This window comes from Dicentrarchus labrax, unplaced genomic scaffold (assembly GCF_905237075.1).
Source record: "Dicentrarchus labrax unplaced genomic scaffold, dlabrax2021, whole genome shotgun sequence".
Lineage (NCBI taxonomy): Eukaryota > Metazoa > Chordata > Actinopteri > Moronidae > Dicentrarchus > Dicentrarchus labrax.
Window position 1 is genome coordinate 27373595 of NW_026136706.1, and position 15772 is coordinate 27389366.

The 15772-nt window shown below is 40.4% G+C and overlaps 2 protein-coding genes across 4 annotated transcripts in view; both read left to right on the plus strand.

Moving 5' to 3' along the window:
• Positions 1 to 3525, plus strand: part of LOC127365278 (contactin-associated protein-like 5) — a 293853-nt gene extending 290328 nt beyond the window's left edge. For 2 of the 3 annotated variants that reach the window (XM_051403190.1, XM_051403189.1), the window contains one exon: positions 627 to 2480. In XM_051403190.1, coding sequence (XP_051259150.1) covers positions 627 to 823 — 197 coding nt within the window. In that variant the 3' untranslated portion in view covers positions 824 to 2480. Of the gene's footprint in view, positions 1 to 626 lie in introns of all 3 variants that reach the window. The other variant, XM_051403188.1, reaches the window with a different exon arrangement.
• A 7939-nt stretch (positions 3526 to 11464) lies between these two features.
• Positions 11465 to 14444, plus strand: LOC127365314 (uncharacterized). The gene is made up of 4 exons (XM_051403303.1): positions 11465 to 12486; positions 12598 to 12753; positions 13133 to 13225; positions 14057 to 14444. The coding sequence occupies exons 1-4, from the start codon at positions 11506 to 11508 to the stop codon at positions 14318 to 14320; spliced, it is 1494 nt and encodes a 497-aa protein (XP_051259263.1). The 5' UTR covers positions 11465 to 11505; the 3' UTR covers positions 14321 to 14444.
• The last annotated feature ends 1328 nt before the right edge of the window (positions 14445 to 15772 follow it).

Below are 15772 nucleotides of genomic sequence, written 5' to 3' on the forward strand. Positions count from 1 at the left end.
TTGCAAAACAGCAAAATATACAAAACCTACTTTTTGAAGGGAGCCAGATCGACACATAGAATCTATGGACCCTCATGATCAAACGTTATAAAATCTTTTTAGATAATTCAAAACATGCCCAAGTTATAAAGGAACAGCTACCTTTAGGTTGCAGTCATAACAGGAAGTGATATCATACATAGGTCAGTCCGATGAACACACAACTCATGTTGCTGTTTCATATTCTTCTGGTCATTGTGCAGCATATAGGACCGTTGATTTTACACCTTCGAGTTGATGATGCATCTGATTAATGCATACAATGCTTAATGCTTGCTTAATGGTTCTAATGCCACTGAGTCTCTATGCAAAATTTGGCGCCAATCAGCAACTATGCAGCACCTTAGTTAGTAAATCGTGAAATATGTTAAAATGACAACCTGTGACTTGTATCACACCCGTGAGCCTGCAGGTCCGACTTACGTCGCCATTGTGGACTGTCAGGTGCAGCTTGTGCCAGGGGGACTTAGAAAGTTATTTGGAAGTTGGTTTCAAAACATGGAAACATTAAACAGTGTAGGGCAGGACAACCACAGAGTTTTTGTACTTGCTCCTGCTAATTTGTGTATTTCCTGGCTGCTCCTCAGGTGTGGTGACAGCGGTGGTGTTCATTGCAGTTTGCATCCTTGCTGTTGTGACCCGTCGACTGTACCTGCGACAGGCCCACAGGAGCAACCACAGCATCAAGGAGAAGGAGCATCCCCATAATGTAGAGACGGGAAACAGGACGGAGCTGCACCTCCAAAATTCTGTCAGGGACAACATGAAGGAGTATTACATCTGACTACATGAAGGAGTACTACATCTGATAACATGAAGGGGTGCTACATCTGGCTATATGAAGGAGTACTATATCTAGCTACATGAAGGACTACTACATCTGGCTACATGAAGGACTACTACATCTGGCTACATGAAGCAGTACTACATCTGACTAATGTATCTGACTACTACATCTGACATACATGACACATACATGAAGGAGTTCTACATCTGAATATACAAAGGAGTACTGCATCTTACATGAAGGAGTACTACATCTGACAGCGGCCAGTGCTCTGCATACTTCTGTCATACATGGGGCAGACAGTTTAGATGTGCTGTTGCAGCATTGCTTAAAAACACAGATCTCTGAGCTCCAGCCCCAGAGGCACCGTGAACACCATGGACCTTCCTGCTGTGTGTGGACGTCACTGTGAAAGATGGAACTGCTTTCAAAGCAGCAAATGAGTAAAAGAGGAAGAACCTACTGCACCTCCGGAATGTGCACAACATCTTCTTACTAACTCCAAATGCTGAATATTTCTCAATTTTAGTAGAATATACTTACTGATACCCGGAAATCAAGAGAAGTAAGATATGCACACCTTAGCTACCGTCCTTTTTAGTTTGGTGGTGAATGTTGTAGTGTTGACAGGGAAGAGGAACAGGGGGCCAGTCCTGTATGAGTGCCTAATTTGTCCACAAGTTTTTCTTTTAACATTTTAGAACTTTTTAAAAAAATTTTATTTAAGATTGGCACCACGGGATTCCCATTTCCATATGCAGGAGCTTGTTATCTTTCAGCATACAATAAAAAAGAAATGGAAATAGAAATAGAAATTTGATTCACTCAATCACATCAGCTATTTGACCATTAGGCCAAGTCTGTATGTTTCTGTCACTGACCTGTTTTGCACTGCACTGTTCAAAGTAGTATAAAAATTAACAGACTAGAAAAACAATTTAAATAATTAAAGCTGCAGAAGGTAACTTTTATTTTAAAAAAAAACTTTTTGTTTGATTTGCTGAAATCATATCCTGAGGGTAGTACATGACAATGATAATCTGTACATTAATCACACTATAGAACTAGAAGGAGGCAGAGGAACCTGATTTTTTCACAGATCATCTGTCTCATGTTTATTTTTTGCTCTGTGCTCCAATAACAGTTTAGCAAGCCTTTCCTGTACTTAGATATGCTATGTGATGCTATGCTATGCTATGCTAATCTATGTTGAAAAGACAGCCACATTTTGAAGATGGATAAAAGATAAACGCAACATACAGTATACATAGTCACACATTAACTTAGCTAATGTTAACGAATCGCTAGCTAACTAGCGAGCTAATCTACATCCATCATCAACTATATAGTTAGCTGCCTAGTTATAAAACAGCTTATGACTGATATAGATTAGCTGGCTAGTTAGTTACAGTTTTGCTTACATTAGCTTGCTATCTTAAGATGTGGCTATACTGTGTATGTCACTTTTATATCCTCTAGGTTGTCTTTTTAGCATAGATTAGCCTTGCACAAAGCATATAAAAATACAGAAAAGGAGAAAGTTGACTAAGGTTCCAAAAAAAGGCGGGACCTAGGAAGGGTCAATTATTTTCAACTCAGAGGTGTACCATATCTACATATTCAATTCAATTCAATTTAATTCAATTCAATTTTATTTGTATAGCGCCAATTCATAACAGAAGTTATCTCAGGACACTTTTCAAATAGAGCAGGTCTAGACCGAACTCTTTAAAACATTAATTACAGAGACCCAACAGTACCACCATGAGCAAGCACTTGGCGACAAGGGCAAGGTAAAACTGCCTGTTAAAAGGCAGAAACCTAGGACAGATCCTCCGGTTCTAGGTGGGTGGTCGTCTGTCTCGACCAGTTGGGGTGAGAGAGAGAGAGAGAGAGAGAGAGAGAGACAGACAGACAGGTGCACAGCAACAACAGTATTGGCAATGGCAATCTAGCAGGACCATGGCAGGAGGCTCCACCAGGATCGATAAGAACCTGCGAGACGAGAAAGCACAAGAACTCCGGGGAAGAAGTGGAGTTAGTAACATGCATTAATGGAACATGAATGAGTGCAGAAAGACAGAGGAAGGGAGGAGCTCAGTGCACCATGGGAAATCCCCCGATAGTCTAGGCCTATAGCAGCATAACTAAGGGATGGTTCAGGACTCACCTAAAATATGCCATAGCCTGCGTGTCCCAATGGAAGGTTAATTTTTTGGTTTAGAGCTGATTAGCTCCACCCCTAGTGACTGAATTCCAACGAGTAACCAGTAGCCAATCAGGTTCACTGTCTCACCTTTAGACTTTTAGTTTTTAGTTTCAATCAGTTTTGTGGTGAAGTCTGCATCTCTCAGTATTGTCAACTAGCAAATCTTACAGCAACAGCCAGTGTTACTGTATCTGTCATTTTTGGCATTACCGAGGCCAATTACGCAAAAGGGCCAGATGTTAGCTTATGATTATCTGTTCATTTATTACTTATTCGGATCAAAGGGATAAGTGTTTTTTGTTTGTTTTTTTGCCATTTTACATGTTTATATATTATATATATATATATATATATAAATATATTATACATATATAATCATTGAGTCATGTCATGTGATTACTTCTCCTTAATGATTTGTACAACTGCAGTTTTATTAGGGGTATATTGTAAAGATGGATAATTTAATAATAAAAGTAAATATTTGTTGTAACATGGTTTTGTTTGAAATTAGAAGATTTTACACCATATAGCCACACATAGCCAAAAGTATGTGGACAACCCTGTTTTCTCTGGTTTGGTCCAAAAGAGGGATATCTTAATGGTAAATGATTGTACTTATGTAGCACTTTTCTAGTCTTTTGACCACCTAAAGTTCTGTACACTTACATGCCATACTCACCCATCCGCACACATTCATACACTTACACTTACGGTAGGCATCAGGAGCAATTTTGGATTTAGTATCCTGCTCAATGACACTTCAAGAGGAGCTGGGGATTGAACTGCCAGTGGACAATCTCTGATTAGTGGACAACCCACTCTACCTCTGAGCCACAGCTGCCCGCTACATTATACTATGATATCTTAGACATCATCATTCCAACTTTTGTGCTTGTCCCTTTTCTGTTTAAACATGACAGTACCCCCACCCCCAACAGGTCCCATACATAAAGCACGGAAGAACATCAAGAAGAACATGACTGGCCTGCACAGAGCCCTGCAGGGCCATAGCCACAACACATTTTTCGAATGAATTGTAAGCATGTTGGTGATCCATTAACTGGCTCCCTGTAAAATCAGTGGCTCCCTGTAAAATTCAGGGGTCTGTCCAAGGTTTCTGCCTCTTAAAGGGAAGATTCGATCCCCGGCTCCTCCTGCCACATGTCGAAGTATCCTTGAGTGAGACTGAACTGAACCCCAAATTGCTCCTGATGCCGTGCATTGGTGTGTGAATGCGTATGAATGTGTCAGTTTCTGTTCGATTGGCTTTGCCATCACTGAGTGAATGTGTGTGAAAGGGTGAATGTGGCATGGAGTGTAAAAGCACTTTGAGTGGACTAGAAAGGCGCTATACAAGTACAGGTCCATTTTTAATTTACCATTTACCTCTGGTTTCCTCACATTTACCTTAGTCTAAGTCCTTCTAGTTGGTTGATCTGATTGCTGGTTCACAGCCACTTCTTTCACAATATAAGCTTACTCGCACTCCACGCAACTCGGGGCGTGCTGCAGCCGCGTCGCGTGCCGTCGTAACACGTGCGGACCAAAACATGAAATTTCACGTAAATCAGCTCAAAATTGCCACGCAGCGCTTACTTCCTGTTGCCGGTAGGTGGCGCTATCACCCTGTCTTAGTATTGTAATGTCGACAAGTTCAGGGCGGGACTGTTGTAACACACGTGAAGTTTCATTGAGATTGGACCACATACACTGAACTTATGAGGACGTGTTCAGGGTGAGACTGTTACAGAATATTTGAAGTTTACTGGAGATTGGACATTGCACACTGAAGTTATGAGTGCTGTTTTATGGCGAATCCGCTGAATTCAACAAGTCGTCACTGGCACGGTCATTTCACGTAACTAATCTCAAAATCGCCATGCGGCACTTACTTCCTATTGCCAGTAGGTGGCGCGATCACTATGTCTGAATATTGTCATGTACACGTGTTCAGGGCGGGACTGTAATCAAGCATTTGAAGTGTGGAGCCGATTGGACAACGTACACTCAAGTTTAGCGAATTCGTGTTTTGTGACGGTCCATTAAAATTTCACGCCACCCCACAGACACGCCCCCATATCATCAACAATGTGTTTTGCATTTTATAAGTAAATTTCAGCTGGATCTGATCATCCTGCGAGGAGTAGAACATGAAAGTATAAAACGTGATACTTCCTGTTACCAGTATGTGGCGCTATCACTATGTCTGAATATTGTCATGTAGACGTGTTCAGGGTGGGACTCTTATCAAACACGTGAAGTTTCTTTGAGATTGGATCATGTACGCTGAAGTTATGAGGACGTGTTCAGGGTGGGACTGCACACTGAAGATAGGAGTACTATCTGTTTGATGGCCAATCGGTGGAATTCGACACGTCGTCACGGGCACACGGTTAAACATACAGTCACAAATAGCACAAATTTTGATAACCAATGTGTGTAGATTGAAGTGATCGACTTTGAAGTCAATCTGATCAAATCTGTAGGAGGAGTTAATTAAAACAGAAGCCCTTAAATGCCGGAAAAAGCATCACAGTTTGACATTCGATTCAAAATGGCCAACTTTGACGGCACGCCACGGACACGCCCTTCAACGTACATGAACAAATAGCACAAGTTTTAATCAGAACCATTTTTTGACTGTACTCACAAATTTTGAAGCATATCTGACAAATTCCCTAGGAGGAGTTCATTCAAATACAACGCGATAAGTTCGCCGAAAGTGATAATGAAAATCAAAATGGCCGACTTCTTGTGGGGTTTCGGGTATGGGTCCAAGAGGCTTTTTTGTACGTCCCAGCATGTTACACGTGCCTACTGAGTTTCATACATATCGGTGAAACGTGGCCCCGGGGCTGCTGTTTTTTTATCCTGTAGGGGGCGCTACAAACACGACAAACACAATTTTTAGTATGTGAGCTACAGGCACCACTCTACACGTACCCTGTGAATTTCATACTCATAACTATTATGGTCTCTGCACAGTGATTTATCCTGCCACCAGAGCGCCACCCAGTGGCCTGATTTTTTTTCCTCTTTAGGTGAGCCTCAGGGAGCCATGGGCAAGCATCCAACAAAGTTTAATTTTAATCACACGTGCCGTTGCAGAGATATAAACTTCTTCATTTTAAAGAGCGCCACCTAGTGGTGATGGTCCGATGGCAAAATTCAAAATGGCTGACTTCCTGTTGGGTTTGATGTATGGGTCCAAGAGGCTTTTTTGTACGTCTCGGCACGGTGGATGTGCCTACCGAGTGTTGTACATATCGGTGAAATGTGGCGCCGGGGCTTTACATTTTGCTTTATTAAAATTCTGTAGGGGGCGCTACAAATACGACACACACAATTTTTGGTATGTGAGCTACAGGCACAAGTCTGCATGTGCTCTGTGAATTTCATATTCATAACTATTAAAGTCTCCAGAGCGCCACCTAGTGGTGGATTGTTGACACATTTATTAGTGAGCCTCAGGGCAAGCATCGTACCAAGTTTCATTTTAATCACATGTTCCAATGCTGAGATATAAACTTCTTCATTTTAAAGAGCGCCACCTTGTGGAAATGGCCTGAAATTGTGCATGATGCCTAAGGAAGACATGGAGAACTATGGACCCAAGCTTGGTGTCAATTGGACATACCAATGTGGAGAAATCGTCCACTTCCTTTTCTGACAAAAAAACCACGGGAAGTGCTAATTTTACAACGTGCTTATTTTTTGAAATATCAAAATTCTTTGAATTACTTTATTATTTATTATTTATACTTTATTACGTAGTGCCCCCTACAGGATAAAAAAACAGCAGCCCCGGCGCCACGGTAGGCACATGTAGTATGCCGGGACGTACAAAAAAGCCTCTTGGACCTGTGACGGTCCCCTGCGTGGCTCTAATGTTTCCTCTTCCTTTTAAAGCAGCAGGTACTTGTGGGTTGGACCAATCGGCATAGCCGGAATGACACCTGGGCCCGGTGTTTCCCAGCTATAAAAGCCTCTCTGGCTGACGTGGGCTCTCTATCTTATTTCTTATTTCTGGTATTCGGAGTAGTTGTGTTTTAACATCCAACATTTACTTTTCATTATACATCACACTCACACATACACCCACTTTCCCTACTGATGTTACTGACAAACACACCTCATCTTCTATTTAGTTCTTTTTCGGGATTCTTACTTATAATTTGTCCTTTCAACTGCGTCTCCTCGTCTTTGTCACGGCTTCAGAGCCAGGTCGTGACAAAGTGGGGGCGCGTTTCGGTAGTCTGTTTGTTGGTCTGTTTTGCGCTGAAGGGTAGGTACGGTTAAATTGTTGTGCCATTGTTTGTTCCATCCTATATTTAGGCCTACTAGTTTGAGCTTCGCGCCTTGTGACACGGACAAAATTTGTGAATGGCGTGGTCGTCATAGTTGACGTCACTAGTCTTTGTGAGGATTTCCCTGGGGATTCCCTATAGCGCGGTCCCGCGTGCATAATTTCATTGTATCCAAAAAAGGGAAATCGGCGTTTTTGGTTGTGAGATGCAGTTGTTTGGAAGTGTGTTCCAAGTATTTTTTTTTGTGTGTAGGTAATTATTTTTCAGTGGACTGAGAGTTTTTTTTTTGTGTGTAGGAAATGGTAAGTTAATGCACGGTAACTGTGGTTCACTGGTGTACTGAAACTTAGTTTGACTAACTGGTGTTCCTCTGTTAGGTTCTAGAGTAACTATATCTTTAGACAGTGAGTCTCTAAGGTTTTTGGGGCCAAGAACAAGAATTTTGTTTTCTCTGAGTTTAACATCAGAAAATTGCAGGTCATCCAGGATTTTATGTCCTTAAGACATGTTTGTAATTTAGATAATTGATTAATTTCATCGGGCTTGATTGATAGATATAACTGCGTATCATCTGCATAACAGTGAAAGTTAATGGAGTGATTCCTAATAATGTTGCCTAAAGGGAGCATATATAAAGTAAATAGTATTGGTCCAAGTACAGAACCTTGTGGAACTCCATGACTAACTGTAGTATTTAGTGAAGATTCATCGTTAACATGTACAAACTGCGAGCGATCTGATAAATATGACTTAAACCAGCTTAGTGCGGTTCCTTTAATGCCAATTTGATGCTCAAGTCTCTGTAAAAGAATATTATGGTCAATGGTGTCAAATGCAGCACTAAGATCTAATAATACAAGTACAGAGACAAGTCCATTGTCAGAAGCAATCAGAAGGTCATTATTAACTTTAACCATAGCTGTCTCTGTGCTGTGATGAACTCTAAATCCTGATTGAAAATCCTCAAATAAACTATTACGTAGAAAGTCACACAACTCTTTGGCGACTACTTTCTCCAGAATCTTAGAGAGGAAGGGGAGGTTAGAAATCGGTCTATAGTTGGCTAAAACCCCTGGGTCAAGAGTGGGCTTTTAAAGAAGGGGTTCAATTACAGCTACTTTAAAGGACTGTGGTACATATCCTGATAATAAAGAAAGATTAATCATATCCAGTAAAGAAGTGCCAATTAAGGGAACAACTTCTTTAAGCAGCCTAGTTGGGATCGGGTCTAATAGACAGGTTGATGGCTTTGTTGAAGAAATGATTGAAGTTAACTGATGAAGATCGTTAGCAGAAAAACAGTCTAAATATATATCTAAGTTTACATTGGCAGAAGTCCCTGAACTTGGAGAGCCACTGATAACTGTTGATGGCAGTTGGTGATTAATTTTCTCTCTAATAGTAATAATTTTATTATAGAAGAAGCTCATAAAGTCATTGCTACTTAAGTTTATGGGGATATGTGGCTCAATAGAGCTGTGACTCTCTGTCAGCCTGGCTACAGTGCTGAAGAGGAACCTAGGGTTATTCTTATTTTCTTCTATTAGTGCTGAGTAATAGGCTCCTCTTGCGTTACGGAGGGCCTTTCTATAAGTTTTAAGATTATCTTGCCAATTTGAGCGATATTCTGATAATTTGGAAGAGCGCCATTTCCTTTCAGATTTCCTAGCTATTTGTTTTAACTGGCGGGTTTGGTGGTTATACCAAGGTGCTAGTCTCCTATGTTTTAATAATTTCCTTTTTATAGGAGCGATAGAGTCTAATGTTGATCGTAGTGAGCCTGTAGCACTATCGACAAGATTATCAATTTCAGAGGGACTAAAGTCGTTATAGGACTCTGTTAAATTCAGACATGGTATTGAATTAAAGACTGAAGGAATCTCCTCCTTAAATTTAGCTACAGCACTGTCAGATAGACATCTGCTGTAGGAAGTTTTGCCTAATGGCTTATAATCTAATAATATGAATTCAAAAGTTATTAAATAATGGTCAGATAGGAAAGGATTATGTGGGAAGACTATTAAATGTTCAATATCAATGCCATATGATAGAACGAGGTCAAGAGTGTGATTAAAACAATGAGTTGGTTTATTTACACTGACAGAAGCCAATTGAGTCTATTAATGATATAAATGCATTACTAAGGCTGTCATTGTTAACATCCACATGAATATTAAAATCACCTACAATAATTACTTTATCTGATTTAAGGACTAAGCTTGATAAAAACTCTGAGAATTCAGATATAAAATCAGAGTACGGTCCAGGAGCGCGGTACACTATAACAAATAGAAATGGCTGCAGTGCTTTCCAGTTTGGGTGAGAAAGACTAAGAACAAGGCTTTCAAATGAATTATAATTTAGTTTAGGTTTAGTGATGATGTAAAGGTATATGGCTATGGTAAAATATTGGAGCCACTTTTGCAAGACTTTAGAAGAGCATGGTGTGTTCATCTCAAAGCTTGGAAAGTGTGTTAAAGGAACAGTACACAGTGTTATAGCTGACAATTTGGGAGCCCACTCACTGGCTGGTTTTGTTGAGAGCTTTTCCGCACATTATATTTGTCGATTTTGTACTGCTGCTAAAGTAGATATTCCAAGAAAGGATGTTCAGTCAGGTGCATTTTTGCTTCGAACCAAAGAAACACATGAAGCACATGTAAAGTCTGCACAGGAAACTGAAACAAATTGCTTTGGCGTAAAGAGAGCGTGTGTTTTAACTGAACATCTCAAACATTTCCATGTTACCACAGGCTATCCTCCAGATATAGTGCATGATTTATTTGAGGGTATTGTCCCATTTGAACTGGCACTGTGTTTGAGTTTTCTGATCTCTAAGAAGTATTTCAGTCTTGAATGTCTGAACACACTAATTCTCAAATTCCCCTATAAGTGGAGTGACAAAAAAAATAGATCTCACATCATACCAAATAGCTATTCAAGTAAGAAGACAATAGGAGGCAATGCCCACGAAAATTGGAACTTAATACGATTGCTTCCATTTCTGGTTGGGGACTTGATACCAGAGGGTGAACTTGTTTGGCAAGTGACATTGGACATGAAGGAAATAGTAGAATTAGTTGTAGCACCTGTTCACACTGACGAGACAATTGCCTATCTTGATGTGTGTCAGAGCACAGACAGAGACTACTTGAGCTTGACCCAGATGGAAAGATTTTACCCAAGCACCACTATCTTGAGCATTATCCACACCTGATAAGGTGCTATGGGCCTCTTGTAGGTTTATGGACAATGAGATTCGAATCAAAACATACCTTTTTTAAACAAGTTGCCCGGCACACAAATAATTTCAGGAACATTGCACTTTCGTTGGCATCCAAACACCAGCGAATGATCAGTTATCACATACATTCATCCAGTCTCAGTACATCAAATTTGCAAGTTACAAGTGTATCCACAGTCCAGGTTGATGTTTTGAATGAAGAGGTTGTATTGGCTCTAAGGAGGAAGTATCCAGATATCAGTCAAGTTCATCTTGCAAAAAGTGTCACCTTCAAGGGAAATAATTACAGAAATGGAATGTTTGTTGCATCTGGTTCAACTGCTGGAATGCCTGAGTTTGCTGAGATTCTACAAATGTGCATAATGGGAGAGGAGTTGAGTTTCATTGTTCGTCGACTTTTTGCTTGGTATAGAGATCACTTTAGGGCCTTTGAGTTGACCACGTCACCAGGTAGAGAGGTTGCCCTGGTTCACTTTGAGGAGCTGACTGACTGCTATCCACTTGCGGCCTACATAGTTGGATCTAAACGTATGGTAACCCTGAAGAGACACATCGTCATCAAAAGTTTGATTTAGATAAGTTATTGTGCCTTGTACAAGTACTGAGTAGCTTGAACATTTCTTTTGTTGTGACAGCTGTTTAAATGTGTACATGCTAAGCACTTGTGCGTGTATATGATCTGTTGATTTGAATTTGAATTTTAACAGTAATTATTAATTAACCTTGATCTCCGCCTCAAACTATAACACTTGTGGGGGATAACACTTAATCATGTTAAAATTGTACTCACTAATAATTGTCATCTTTGTGTGTTTGTGCCTTCACTCTAGATTGATAAAGCAGGATGGCAGAACCAGTTCGCTTCAGAGTTCTTTTTGGAGGTGACGACGATGCAAGAAAACTAATCATTCAATCTGGAATGCCAACATCTGTGGATGAATTGGCTCTTGAAATTAAGACTTTCTTTGGTGTGACTGAGCAGTTCAGGCTTCAATACAAAGATGTAGATTTTGGAAATGATTTTATGAACCTTGTGTCAATTTCTGACATTCAACATCGAAGTACTTTGAAAGTGGTATGCTTGCCCTGTGAGGCTACCAGCTCAGTGATCTCCTCAGATTCACCCACTACAAACATCTGGTCCACAATACCAGCGACTCCTCCCAATGCATCTACTAGCTCCTCATCACAACAACCAACTGATTCAACATCTGTCGACTGCCATAGCAACAATGATACCATCATTTTGTCATCTCCCTCTTGGTCCTGCTCTTGGCCTCAAGTCTTTGTCATGCCACGGTTTTCATATTGTGCTGAGATGGTGCTCCAGAAGGGAAATGATGATTTTAATGCAAATGGAACTCTTCTTTCTCTTACCCCAAAAGTCAGATCTGATATTCTTGAAGGCCTTGCAGAAGAAATGATCAGGTACACAGCATATCCAAGGGATGAACAGTTTGAAGAAGTTGCTGAGGCCTTGGTAAAGACTCACCCATGTTTGTATGAGAAAGGAACTCACAATGGTTATTGTGGATGGAAACACTACATTAAGATCAAGATGATGAACTTCCGCACCAAGCTTGGCCGAGCTGGACACCCAGAAGTCATTGTCAACTCACTTAAGAACAAACGGAAAGGTCAGGGGAAACCAGCTGCGAACATAAAGAAACTCAGGAAGGCAGAGGTTAATTTCTGTCCAAGCCATCCAAGAGGTGAAATGACTGAAAGCCTAGAGGTGGAAAGGGTTGCTCTTTTGACTGAGGTAAAGAAAAAGAACAACGAGGCCGTGATCAAGGAAAAGATGCAGCGTACCTTCTCGTACAGACGACAAGAAATTCTTCAGGAGCCAATGATTACAGAGGTCCGAAACAGATGGCCAGCACTGTTTGAAGTTGGTGAAGTAAGTGTAGTAACCCATTTACAACAAACACACAAACATTGATGCAACTTGCATTCATTGTTTAAATCTTAGTACAGTCAGGTATATCCTGTCTTTTCTCCTCTCTTTCAGGTCAATTTGGAGTTCATGCGTATAACAACTGTCCCTCTGATATCAAAATTCATTGGACAACTGGACAGATACACTGATGACCTGATTAAGGTTTTCCGTGCCAAAGGAGGATCTGCAGGACAGAAAATTCGTGCCATAATGGCATTGACAGCTAAAGTAAGTGTGTTTCTGTCATTCTTACTTTTTCTCTCTTCATCCTTGTTCCCTCCTTTCTCTTTTTAATAGTTAAACTGATTTGCAATTTATATTAATTTAATGTAGCAAATATGGGTTTGTGATTTCATAGCCAAACATTCACCACCTTCTTGTTCTTGGAGACATTTAATGATGTTTGTATTAAAGAAGCTTAATACACACAATCAAAATGTTTTCTCTCATGTAAAACATTTATTATACAATCAGAAAGTGCATATTCTAATTTTTTAGTGACTCCATCAAATTCAAGTACGGCAGCTTTTCAACTTTACTTAAACTGTAAATCAATGCAGTAGCTAATGTAATTTGCTTTGTGATCTTGTTGGTATGTTTGTTTCAGAATGAAGACATAAATGTCAAGCGTGACTGTATCCTGAGGAGCCTCAGTGACTACCTCAATGAAGACATGGAGACACTCATCAAAGAGAACCAAGTAAGTGTCTGTCAACCTGCTTTCTTTATATCAAAATATGTTGGATATATTTACATTGGTAGTTGCGTTAATTTTCACATATTCATCACAATCTATGTGTGTGTAGTGTGCACTGTAGAGATTAACCTATGCAGCTGTTAGTGTGGAGCATGATGGAATTTGTAAGCCAAATGACAAACTTGTCAGCTGTAAATGACCCTGGTAAAGTATAAAACAGTTGACGGTGCAAGTATAGAACAGAATCAGAATCACAGCATGTCAGATCTGGTACAGCTAGGGGTAATTTTACTGGCAAATTAAAACTAATATCGACACTACATTTTAGTGTGAACGTTTCAGAGCAAACACTTCAGTGTGTTCCTCTAAAATGAGGATCAGTGGATCTGGATCTGAACAGTAGTTTTGAGAATGGACTCAAAGCTAAAAAATATTTTTAAGGATGCACAACACAAGTTGATTTGAGATTCATTATCTGAAATCATTTTCAGCCCTCATGCTTGCAAAATAGTGGATTTTGTTCCTGTATCAGTTTCACTCAACACTGTCTGTTGTAGTAACTTGTGGTTGGAGCGCTTGTGTAGGGATGCAGAACCATAGTAGTACTACCGGTTAGCAAATGGGAGGGCTGGAAAGAAGCAATGACAGTTAATCCCAAACAAACATGTCTTGTGCATCCTTCAAAACTTTAGCTTTGGATTGCCCCTCAAAGTCGTTTCGGTGGGCCATATCCATTTTACTCATTTTGGAGAACACTCCCTGCGAAGTTTTTAAAACCACATGCCTTTTTAAAAAATGAATGAACACAACTCATTTTCTTTGTTTATTCTCCAGGACTGCGAGTGCGCAGAGGCTGAGTTGGGGATTGCACAGACAACAATGGGCATCTACATCATTCGGGTGGATGGTGCTGATCCTGGAGACAAGATATATGCAGATGTTGGTGTTGTACTTGAAGGTGTGGAAGTTCTGCAAAACCTACCATGTGTCACCCTTGGATGCGTGATACTTTTCGGACTGATTTATGCACTTAACTTAAGCTACCCTAAGGACCTCAAGAGCAATTCAATTCAATTCAATTCAATTTTATTTGTATAGCGCCAATTCATAACAGAAGTTATCTCAGGACACTTTTCAAATAGAGCAGGTCTAGACCGAACTCTTTAAAACATTAATTACAGAGACCCAACAGTACCACCATGAGCAAGCACTTGGCGACAAGGGCAAGGAAAAACTGACTGTTAAAAGGCAGAAACCTAGGACAGATCCTCAGGCTCTAGGTGGGTGGTCGTCTGTCTCGACCAGTTGGGGTGAGAGAGAGAGAGAGAGAGAGACAGAGAGAGAGAGGGCGAGAGACAGACAGACAGAAAGGTGCACAGCAACAACAGTATTGGCAATGGCAATCTAGCAGGACCATGGCAGGAGGCTCCACCAGGATCAACAAGAACCTGTGAGACGAGAAAGCACAAGAACTCCGGGGAAGAAGTGAAGTTAGTAACATGCATTAATGGGACATGAATGAGTGCAGAAAGAGAGAGGAAGGGAGGAGCTCAGTGCACCATGGGAAATCCCCTGATTGTCTAGGCCTATAGCAGCATAACTAAGGGATGGTTCAGGATTCACCTGATCCAGCCCTAACTATAAGCTTTATCAAAGAGGAATGTCTTAAGCCTACTCTTGAATGTGGTGAGGGTGTCTGCCTCCCGAACCACAACTGGAAGCTGGTTCCAAAGGAGAGGAGCTTGGTAACTGAAGGCTCTGGCTCCTGTTCTACTTTTAGAGACTATAGGAACCACAAGTAACCCAGCATTCAGAGAACGTAGTGTTCTAGTGGGGTAATAGGGTACTATGAGCTCTTTAAGATATGAAGGGGCCTGACCATGAAGAGCTATATAGATGAGGAGGAGGATTTTAATTTCTATTCTACATTTTACAGGGAGCCAATGCAGAGAAGCTAGTACAGGAGAGATGTGATCTCTTTTTCTAGTTCCTGTCAGTACTCGTGCTGTGAATTAATTGGAGCGTTTTAATGGACTTATTGGGGCAACCTGATAATAAAGAGTTGCAGTAATCCAGCCTTGAAGTAACAAATGCATGGATTAGTTTTTCTGCATCTGTCTGTGATAGTATGTGTCTAATTTTTCTAATATTACGTAAATGAAAGAAGGCAGTCCTAGAGGTCTGCTTTATGTGGGAGTTAAATGACAAATCATGATCAAAGATAACTCCAAGATTCCTGACAGTGGTGCTAGAGGCCAAGTTAATGCCATCTAGAGTCTCTATGGTTTTTGGGGCCAAGAACAAGAATTTCGTTTTTTTCTGAGTTTAACATCAGACAATTGCAGGTCATCCAGGATTTTATGTCCTTAAGACATGTTTGTAATTTAGATAATTCATTAATTTCATCGGGCTTGATTGATATATATAACTGCGTATCATCTGCATAACAGTGAAAGTTAATGGAGTGATTCCTAATAATGTTGCCTAAATGGAGCATATATAAAGTAAATAGTATTGGTCCAAGTACAGAAACTTGTGGAACTCCATGAC